Genomic DNA, 11,845 nt, shown 5'->3' on the forward strand with positions numbered 1-11,845 from the left:
TAAAACAGAAGAGCAGCAATAAAAATTTTAAGAAAATAAGTAGTAGTTGCCAAAGTCCCTGGCATATTTCTGAGATTCTCCTCAAGGACTAGGTGGTGTGGACTTCAAAAGTACTCTTTCATGTGGATGAGGAAAAGAAATTAAGATCACAGAGGCATTCCAGCCTTCTCTGGATACCAAGAGATAATTTTTATAATCCCACATCAGCAGGACCACAACTGCAAAAGATTCAGAGTGAGAGCTCATTGAACATTCTTCCCTTCCTCCATTTATGGCCATAGATAACAGTGGATAATCCCGTGAACTGTTAGTCATTTTCAAATAATGTCCAAGCCAGAATTTCCATTGACCAACATGAGTGCTCAGTTGACTCATTTCTCCATGTTATTTCTAATAGTCTTGTATGCAAACTATTATAATGCAGAAATACAGAGTTGGAAAAAGATCCAAAAAGATCATCCTTTCTCATTTGTCTATACTTTTCTTAATGTGGTATCCAAAACTAGACACGGAACACTGGCTGTAGCTTTATGTTAAAATCTGTGCCCCCTTTACTAACAATTTAAATTTATGGACATGATATGTTAAAGCCTTTGAATATAGTACAACTGTCGTGTTATGTGAGTGCTCCCTAACCCAGAGTTAGACACAAGCGTAAAAACATCTTTATGTTTCTAATAAATGGTGATGATAGAGGTAAAATTTATTTCTTACTTCCTTTATGGTAGTCAGTCTAAATTATAAAAAATAGCAGAGGTTCCTTTGTCTTTTCAGTTAATAAGGTTTATTCCTGAAGTTCTTGCGTAATTCACTCTTTATTTCACAAATTACAGACTACTCTCCCGTGAGAGAGTAGCATATGTGTGAATGTTTTGCAATGTTTTTTGCTTTGTGTGTTGAAAATCAAACTAAGCCTACTAAGAGAGTAGGTTACTTTTGTAAGCATGTTGGGTCATACTGGAGATTACATAGAAGCTTAGGGGTAAATCAGGATTATATGTGTGTGCCGTCACATATATGCCTCCTTAATAAATACATTTATCAATTTTGTCTAGTTACTTTTTCTTATACTATGAAATATATCCCTTTAGGACCAGCAAGTCTCTGCCTATGCAGATAGATGGGGAACCTTGGATGCAAACTCCTTGCACGGTAAGGATACTGTTATTTCTAGGAAGAGAACTGGACAAAAAAAATTAGGAACTTTTTTTAAAGAGTAATAAAAATTACAATAGTCAGAAATACTAATTGATTTATTCACTTCCACTTCAATGATAGAAAGAGAATCTTTTGGTTTAAAAGGCAACCATTGTCATCAGCGTTAACTCAATTTACTTACATAACATCTTCGCACGCTGTTATTATATAGTTCAACACCCACTGCATTTTCAGTTTATCATGCTGTTTTTTCCTCACAGGTTAGGATGGAATAAAAGGTATTTATTTCAAAAAGTTTGGGAAATACTCAAAGGGTGCAGTCCCAGCATCCCTTTACCCATGTGATCATTTATTTATGATGATGTATAGTCACTATTGCTGAGGAAAAAACAATGTTCGTTTTGATGCTAAAATGTATGAAGTAAAATAATTGTTCTTTAAAAATTTAGTAAGATTTTCCAGTGTGCTTTTGAGAGTTCATATCAAGGAGGTTGCATTTAAAGCTAAAGTCTTGACTGTGCTGAATTATACGATAGAACTAATATTTTAAAAATCCTTACAGTTTAAAGGAGAAATTAAGGAAATTATTTAGTCTCTTGTTTCAGTGCCCACACATATGAAGTGAGGGCAGGTAAACAGCGATCCGGATAGGATAGGATAGGATAGGATAGGATAGGATAGGATAGGATAGGATAGGATAGGGAGGAGCTTGCTCAGAGGAGGTTCTTTGAGTAACTGTTTACAGACAACACAAGAAAGGTGTATCTCTAAGAACTCTCCATTTTCATCTCTCTCCAATAAATTATAGAGGCTAACTGAGCATTTGGAGAAGATGTTGAAGAAATTTAAGCTCTTTATTGTTGAATATAGTCTTAGTAACATGTTTTAATATACAATTTTACTAATTTTGTTTCCCTAAAGAAGACCTGTGTTTTTAAGTAGATGAATTGCTGTAGCTTTGCAGCTTGTAAATATGACAAAACAGTAACGTGACAAGGAAGAAATCCCACTACAGATGGGAGTAATTCTCCAAACTAGGGTATCGGATCACTTTCATAAGCTTTATGTCTGTAGTAGAATTAAAAGCTACACAAAAAAAGTAAAAGGGATCACCTTCAGTAAGGTGCTAACAGGTGTGGCAGCTGATAATGTAAGTGTTAGGATGACAGAAAAGGGTTGTGATAGTTCATGTTTACCAGATACACCATAGTGTACAGCTGAACAGCAGGGAGAATGCCTGCACTCTCATTCTCTATGGTAAATGCTCAAATGCTGCAATGAGAGGAGAACCATGTGAACACACACTGTGTGAAGGCAGAACAGTGGGGATTTTATGAGATTTATTCCAGGAAGCCTTTTGGAGTTAAGAGATATCATTATCTTTACCTCTTCTACAGCGATGTCTCAGTGCAGAGCAACAGTACTGAATGCAGCAGTTACTTGCTCAAGAAAAAGACATGTAATTTTTCAGTTGCCAGATTACAGAAGAGAACTTATGGAAGGATGCTGGCAATAACATGTGCTTTTTTTGTCTTGATTGCTTGCTCTGTGCAAAATCCCTGCTATCTGATTGATAATGCTAGCAGAAGCTGCCTGAACGATTGAGGACAAACCTGGAAAAAGAGACAGTTCTTACATTTCAATTACTGCCTTGAGGAAACAGTAAATTGTTACTGATAATTACTGCTGTCCAGTTGAAGTACCGTTTTAAAGGGGATGGAAATGGCATATACTTATCTGTGGAACCCATCCTTTTTGCTATGCCATTGTTAAGGGAACAGACTTTGTGTTACGTAAGAAAACCATACTGTTGAATGTATATATTTCCTCTGAAAAGAAAATATGTGAACTATTTGTCTAGACTACTGCACCTCTATGAAATTTAGATATAGAATTATTATTTTATGTTATATTATTCATTTTTCAGGAAATGTTTTTTCTCTGCTGGGGAGCTTAATATATTTATTGCAATTGCTCCTTGCATTAGTGTACATGTACCCCGCTCTGTTTTCTATATCTTACAAAGGAAAAACATGTATGGTCCCACCTCTCCTCTCCTCACTAATTCTAACTACACTGCAGTTTTTCCTTGAAGTTCTCTGCAAGGCAGATAGGAATTCCTCCTAAGACAATGACAAAGGTGGATGTTAGCTTTCTCTCAATCGAAGTTTAGGATTTGATTTCTAAGTGTATGCTTCAGAGGGGTCTTTGTTTGGAAGCCAAAATGTATTTGATTACATAAGTATCAGGATGATATCTCAGTGATGTGTATCCAAAAGCAGAGTCGAAAAAAAAACATAACATCAAAATAAATTCTTATGTGTGGCCAACTATGTAGCCAATTATTTGAACCTGCAAGAGCTCAAAGTTCAGAAAAAAATATGAGGAGACCAATATAAGAATCATGAGCTTTTGTCTTCTCTAGAGGCAAAACTGCAGTTTTCTCCCAAAATTAACTGAAAGCAAATGATTAATGACCAGTTTTTAAATGGAAAAAAATGCGACGATCAGATAAAGAAATCAATGGGTTTAGTTCCTTAGGAAACATATGAGAGTTTGGTTTTCTTTTTATTTCTCTTCATAGGAAATTTCTTTCCCTAGCTCTTACAAGGAACTGAGGCTCATATACAAAGATGCTGGCACTCCTACATCATGCACGGAGACACGGGGGGACATTCTTGTTTCACAATAGTTCACTTCACTTATTAGTTTACTAGCTATATGGCTTTTAGGACAGAAGCTACTGTCTCCACACAGTACAGGCCTGCTTGGATATACCATCTCACTAGTTCTAGGGGAGAGACCCCTGCACCTTGTTCTATTGCACAGACCAGTAGACACAGCAGATGAGCCTCAGGTTTTTGATTCTTTGGTGCTCCAGCCAGAAAGCTATTGTTAAAAAAAAGACTGCTATCCATCTCCAACTGTCCTTTAGAAAGCTGAAATAACACGTTTTATTTTGGTATGGTCATATCAAAAACTTCAGTGTCATCTAAGTTCAGTAGTTTTATGGGCTGACCTGTAAAAATTACAGAGACTAAGTGAGAAAGAAATTCATACGATTGGCAGGTATTGAATCAACCCTGGCCCAAGGTGCAAGTGATTAAGCTCAGAAGTCCTCTTCTGTTTCTGCTTCAGGTTTTGATACAAATGAGAGTATTTTGCAAATGATTTTTCAGGAAATTGAGTTCAACATGATCAAAATTCTCCTGCTATTCCATTATGCATATTAAGGAAAACAAGTTCTGCATCAAGTCCCTGTTATGCATGGGATGCAGGCTGCACATGCAGGCTTGGAAGTTTATTTCCTGTTGAAGGAATCAACACGTTTATGTTTGCTACTTCTCCCTTCTGACTGGAAAAAAGTTTTATACAAGTAGCATGAGTTGCTGACAGCTGTCTCTTCTCATGCATATAGAGATCCTGTTCCCCCAAAATGACAGTATGGGCTCTGAGAAAGTACTGTGGGATGCGATAGACAATGCAGTGATTCCCCAGAAGCTGTGATCTGTGATTTTTCATTCCTGCTACCAGTTTTAGTACTAAAGAAATTGTCGTGTGCTTCCTTTAAAATCTTTTATGATCTTCTATTGCACACGCAGCTAGCATCCCTACAAGAGAGCAAGAATGCATTCCTGTAGGTCCTGTGCATACTTAGAAATGTGAGTGGCTTGGTCTAAAGATCTGTCATGCAGAATTATTCAGTACATTGAACACATGCAGACTGCAGTGTCTGACAAAGTCACTCTGCTCTGGTATAATAAGATGCAGAATCTGACCATCAAATTGTATTGTTTTCACTGGTTTTTATAGAGGAGTCTTTGGGAGGAGGAAAGATGATAATGTTAATGTTATGTTAAACGTCTCGTCTGACTAGCTGAGGAGGAAATTCTATCAGAGCTCTCCCAGACAAATATAGCAACATGAAAGATATCCATGGTTTCACCTGATCTCCAAACAGGTCATTAATAGTAATGAAACTTCAAAGACTCTCAAGTTAATTCAATAAACTTCTAGCTTTAGCCATCAGGATTTTTTTTTAAGAAAAGTAATGTTTCAATTTAGCTATATAAATTATTAGCATTGTTTTGAAAAAATCCATAAGAATATTCCATCTTAATTAGAAATAACTGTGATTTCAGTTCTTTCATCTATTCCTGACTTGGTTGGCATCATATCTGAAAGAGTGTCAAGCTTCTAGCAGCATTAGATTAAAAGTAGAAGACAGAAATGTCTACAGAAGATGCAAGAATATTGCCTAAATGAAGGAACGAAAATGAAAATCCAGTCAGAGCCCACATAACTGATTGCCAGAAATATAGTTTCATAGACATCTGAAACACATAGTATTTTTAGAATTATTTGCTGATGGGAATACTTGTAGTAAGCCATTTAATAATGAAACTCAGAAATAATATTTCAAAATATTATAGTTTGAATGCACCTTAAAAATAAGTTTTGAATGAATGAATGAATAGTTTCTCTCTAGCCTTTCATTTAGCTCCTAGAGACGTGATGAGCCTGAGCACAGAGGTCCTACTGAAGTCCTACCTTTGTAGTTCAATCCAGAGAAAAACAAGAACTAAAAAAAAACCCCACTTCTACTAATAATCACTATTACGCCAGGGCTGGATGAAAAAACTAAAAGAGAGTCACAGATTTGCTTTCATGTAGATCCATTGGCTCCAACACTCCATAGATCGCATGAAGAAGCTGCAGCTGTATTCTAGACTCTGTAAAGTATCTTCTTTCCAGGTCACTGAGCGTAGTAATATTTTCTTATCAGTTGTTCATAATGAGAGAATTTAAACTTTTGTGTCTGCTTCTTTAGAACAAAGAGGAATGGGGTCCTAGATATGGAGGCTGATTTTAGTAGAATATTAGGCAATTATTACATAATTAACCCATAAATGGAAGTCAATCACTAGAAAAAGGTTTTGGTGTTAGACTAAAATGCTGCATTTTTTTCCCTTTTGAGCAACAATGTGCTGCTGAAACAATTTCTGTTTCAAGGCCAGAGTGATTTATCGAGTTTCTAACACTTTAATTTGCAGCTGGGCTTTATTTTTTGTGCTCACAGGTACGCTGCACATTAATTAGTTTTGTTTACCTATGCATATTTTTTCTTAATTTCACAACAGTAGTTTTTGTAATTGACAAAGCAATTTACTGCATGTGTGCTTTCTGCACCCCAGACAAATACTCTAACATGTAGTGCACCTTTCTTTCCAGTTCAGATTGTTAAGAAAAGAATTAGTTGTGACTAATTGCCAATTAATTTGCAGTGGTTTTAGGGAGGGGGGGGGGGAAACAATTGCACCTACTAATTAAAATTTAAAATATTCCAAAGTGTCATCTTTAGGTGTCTATGGAATACATAATTTCCATTTTAGTTCTGCACTGGATCTGTAACAACCCTGAACTTGACAGCTCCATTAATTTAAAACCTCAGTGATACCTATTAGTACAAAACATGAAAAAAATGCCATTAATCATTTATTTTAATTTTGCAGCTCTGTCATTTTCTCAGTATGTTTAAAAATTATGATGACACCATAATGTTTTCCAATCTACCTGTGTGAAGGGGAAACGGATCACACTACTTAGGAGAGAGACTAGAGTATATTATTAGAGCTTAATTAATGCCAAACTGATTAGATTTGATTGCACTTTGCACAATAATATTGTTAAGAAATTTATTTAAAAGATGTGTTGCATAATGCTATATTTAAAACAACTGGTCTAGATCTGAAGAGATTTTGACCAAAGTGCCAAATAATGCAAGTCACAGGTTAATTTTGTTTAGTACTGTCTACATTCTATAGGTCTTATTCATATCATGATACCCAGTACAGCTCTTGATCACCTACGGGAAGATAAAAGTATCTGGTACTCTTATGATACAGAGGTGTCGCATCCCTCCATTTCCTGCAAGGGGAGCACCATATGGGCATCTAGGTTGTGGGAAAACCCTCATACCCTCAAAACTACCAACATCCAAACTGTGCTGATAACATGGAAAAAAGTGACTGTAAACTAACAGATCCACCTTGACAAGTTTTTTTCTGTCAGTTTTTTTCCTCTGTCCTCAAAATACAGGACTTCTTTCTTTAACATTAATTGAAATATTATAAGCAGAGCTGATTATATGTTTCCAGTTTTCTATTGTCATTTAGCATTGTAGTTAGTACCTGTATTTGTAGCACCATGTTCCATGTTAACAGTAAATATTCAGGCATTCTGTGAAGTCAGGAACATGAAGGTAACCAGCACATATTGCAGAAAAAGGAACATGAAAGCAAAACTGACTGACCTAAAAGGTATAGTTATCACACTAAAATTATTGATGCACACTGCATTTCATTTAGTGGATGCATTGTATTAATGTGGCTTCAAGGCATATTTTGAAACTCTGACCTGCTCCTGAAACAAATAAATGTCTGGTTTATTAATTTATAAATATCTGTAGTATCACAAATTCAGGCTTCTCCTTTATCAGAAAATTTGCTGTTGACACATGGGGAGCAATTGCCATCTCTTCTTTGAAGAATTATGCTCTTTTTTAATTAGATCTGGTGTTCCTTCCAACAAATACGTCATTGGACATACTTTCTAATACTGGAAAGGTAATTTTGAAATTGCAAATGCAGTATTTTTCTGCTAAACTTATTTACTAGATATACCAGCCCTTTAAATTTCTGTGTTCATGAACTCGTAGATTAAATCTTGGCTTCAGTTAGTGAGTGAGAGTTTTGCCATTGGCTTCAACAGTTTGCGTTTAGCCTATAATGTTGTGTATTAGGCTTACAAAAAAAAATCCATGATATCTTAGCAATTCATGTAGCTCTTTACTTTCCCCCTAGATGGAATTTTGTTATTTCCCCATTTTGCATATTTTTAAATATAAATTTGTGCCAAATAGAAGGGTTTTTAGTCCAGCAGCACTTCAGGCACTCCCCTAATTTATGTTTAAAATGTCCTCTGTATTTTCTCTAAGTTATTGTATATGTTCAGAAAAACTGAATAAATTATCTCAAAAATTATTTTCCAGAATTCCATAGTAATTTGTATGAGTATGTTTGTTCAGAGTATCATCAGTTCCTAAAAATATGTTAGGTTAGGGTTTGAGCTTTTGGGATTTTTGTCTGAGCAATCTGTTTTTCTCGCGTGTGTGTATGTGTATGAGAGATTCACCTAGGAAAAATTAAAAAAAAAAAAAAATAGTATGTCTTATTTAAAGCTTTTATAACTGTGCTTCTACTAAAAAAGACATGAGGTTGCTTGCTGAATGAAAGACAAACTGGATGGTAAAAGTTAGTCTATAGACACTGCATGTGCACGCACACAGAATCTATATACAGCTATACAGCTATAGGTAGAGATTTCTTTAACTAAACTAAATCTTGGTTACTTGTAATTAAAGAGTTCTCTCTCTTGTTTTTTTGTTTTTGTTTTGGTTTTTTTTTTTTTTGTCCATTTCAGTCTCCCAAACAGCACTTTCAGTGTTCAGTCCTACTTTGACCTACAACACTATTTCTCTGTCTGAGACCCTTAGCGCTCCTTCCCATCTCTACATACACAAGTGTGTACTCTCGCTTGTCACCCAAACTCACAGCACCAACTCTGGCAGTGCTGCCAGTATGAAAATAGAAGCAGAAGTGAGAGTCCAGGGCAGAAATGCAGTGCCTGAAAGTCTTGAGAAAGACAAAATCAGCCTGTTTCAGGCAAGATAGTGCAATGGTCCAGCATGTTATTACAAACATACTGATCTCTTTTTAACACCCAAAGATAAGATTTTTTTAATCTTTTTTTTTTCAGCAGGAAAATAAGGCATCAATGGTTATCATTGTTAGCCAATGCAATGCTAAAATACAGTACCATGCATAAGTAAACAAATATACTTTAAATTTACACTTTATTTTTGTATTTTCAGAATGTAAAATATATTTTACACCACTGGAATCGTGCCAATTTATAACAGTCGAAAATATGTCTTGGAGAAATGCATATAGGACTCCATCCCCATGCGCATGAGTGGTTAATCATGTTCATGCATCTTAGCTGATCTCAGCTGATAGGATACAACATACTGAAGAGGTCACGGTCTCTGAAACAGATGGCTCAAGCCAAAAAAGAACATTACAAATGATAAACATTTTCTCAATATGTAATTGCACTCGTCCTCAGCAGCACTGAACAGCCCCAATCCAACATGCAATCTGTATGGGGTCTCAGGATTACCTCACCTCTTCATACTAAAGCCATCTTTTGAGCTTTGCTCTTTTATTCATTTTAAGATGGAATTACTTTGATTTACCTCTGAACAGAAACTCTGAGGCCATTTCTGCTGCCACATCATGGCCAAATCTTGCAATAAGCTGAACCCTTGTGGCTCTCGAAGACTTCACTCACAGCAGCTGCAGATTACTTCATGTATTGATCCTCAGGATCAGGTTGATGTCATCACTGTTCCTGAGCCCCAAAATATGTCTTGTGAAGCATGTGAAAGTTACAAAAATCCTTGAGGCAATTTTCCAGGACCAGATCATCAGCTGGTATAAAGTGACATCAATGGAATAACGCCAATATACCCCAACTACAGATTTGGCTTCCAAAGTGGTGCCTGAAGCAGAATTTCTTGTGAGAAAATATGTTGATGCCAGTCTTTGAAAGTGAGAGTTATTATCCATGTGAAATTAATTTAATTTGCCAAAAAAACCCCGTATGCTAAATTTGATACTAATGAACAATGTTGACAAAAACAGGTCACGTATGAAATTTGAGACTAATGAACTAAGGTGGCGTGGAAATGAGCATTTGGAGAGTAAAGTAAAGGCTCTAATAGAGTTAAACCAACCCACTCATTCTGTTGAGATTTTTATGTTTCTGTCTCCTTATATTGTAAAGTAAATTTCCACCCCAAGAAATATCCTGATCTATATTTTAATGAGCCTCTCCACGTGACATACATTTTTTGTTTCATTACTATTAGTGAATGACAAGTGAAGGATATTCATTTTAACTTGAAAATGTCAGGTATGCACTTTAAGAGATATATTTTTCCAGTTTTTAATGAGGTGGTGTTTCTTTTTGAAAGAAATACCCATCTCTGATGTGGGTACTATGCAGGTGACAACTGATATTTAATAAGTGATGGTTCTTGTATTAGTCGTAGTTCACTAAAGAAAATGTCTCGGATTGCTTTTGAAAAACTCTTAGCGTCACTAGCCCAAAGGCAAGATGTGACCTTTTTATTACATAATGAGAATCATTTATTATCTTACAATGTATCTTAAAGTCACAGACAAAATGCCACTTTGATAATTGCTTTCAATTAGCTTTGAGCATAGCATACATTCATAAAATGTCTTCTCTAATTTAGACTTGAATTAGAGAAAATTGCAGACATAATCTACTTTAAGGTTGTCTCATTTAAGGTGATTCGTAGTTTTATATCAAAGAAATCAAAACGGGTGGCTTTAGAGCAGTCTTACAAAGTGTTTTAAATAGCGTTTTCAATATTTGAGTCTCTTCTATTAACAATTAATTAACAAATTAGAATGCTAGTCCATCTTTTTTGACCTTTTTTGTGTATTAACTTTTGACTTTAGTTCATAATGGTTATTTTGAAATTAAGCAGTGTCATGTGTTAAAGGAGAAATACAGCTTGATTAGATGTATAAATAAAGCATACAAAGACATAGCTTGTATCTTAGTAATAGGCAACAGCTTGGTCTGTCAGCATGTATGTCCTTTCCAACTTTTAAATTCTTATTCATCTTGTAGATATGTAAAATATTCAACAGCAAGCAATAAATCCCACACACAAAAAGAAAGATCACATATTGGCATGTATTTTATTGCATATGATTTTTAATATTGATTGTGTGTATAATTTCAAGTATTTGTGGAAACAATGATTACACATATATTGGTTTACTGCATATGTAACATCATTCATAAAAAATACAGGTATTTTCCTTTCATCTTTGATTAAATTAAGAAGGTTTGGAAGTCGCATATTAAGATAATTCGGGCATCTCAGATACTTGGAATTGAACTAGCTCAAGGGATAACTGTTTTTGTTCTTTCTTCCCCCAGATAAAAATTACTCACAAGAACCAAGCCCCCATGTTGATGGGACCTCCTCCAAAAACTGGTCTTTTCTCTTCTATCATCAAAAGAACAAGGAACCACAGCAAGGAATAAGCCTATGTAGTTTAGTTTTTAGAAAACCAATTTGCTTTGTTGGGCTTTGGAATATTTATGCTGGAAATCTTTCACGAGTTTTAGAATATCTTCTACTTGCAAAATCATGGATTTTGGTTTAACATTTTCCGTAACCAAGCTAATGTAAAACTATGCTATTAGAAAAAAATATTGTCACAGTTTTGTAGGCATTTTGCATGATGAAAGCAGATGTTTACATAAAGTGATACAGCATATTTTTTGTTGCATGCGTTACCATTTACTAATCTATGGGCTAATTCTGCCATGGAATATGGGAAGATAATGCCATGGGTAATTTGAGTTTCTCTCTTTTCCATTTCAACTTTTTCTACTACAATGATCATATGCCATAGGTTCAGTAGTATCTTTTGAATCAAACATCTTCACATCAATAGCCAATTAGACCTGTTTCAGAGTAAAGTTTATTACAGGTCTCATTAACCTGTACTGTTAGTTT

The 11,845-nt window shown here is 35.2% G+C and overlaps 1 protein-coding gene across 1 annotated transcript in view; it reads left to right on the forward strand.

Annotated features, from left to right (window-relative positions):
* The window catches only part of DGKB (diacylglycerol kinase beta), a gene marked incomplete at both ends in the record, with an annotated part of 334,114 nt that extends 322,747 nt beyond the window's left edge, over nucleotides 1–11,367 (forward strand). Inside the window, 2 exon segments of the mRNA XM_082329956.1 lie at nucleotides 1,092–1,152; nucleotides 11,260–11,367. Of these exon segments, the coding sequence (XP_082186082.1) occupies nucleotides 1,092–1,152; nucleotides 11,260–11,367 (169 nt within the window).
* Between the last annotated feature and the right edge of the window lie 478 nt (nucleotides 11,368–11,845).

The sequence above is a fragment of the Platalea leucorodia genome (assembly GCF_965183815.1).
Source record: "Platalea leucorodia genome assembly, chromosome: 1".
Taxonomy (NCBI): domain Eukaryota; kingdom Metazoa; phylum Chordata; class Aves; order Pelecaniformes; family Threskiornithidae; genus Platalea; species Platalea leucorodia.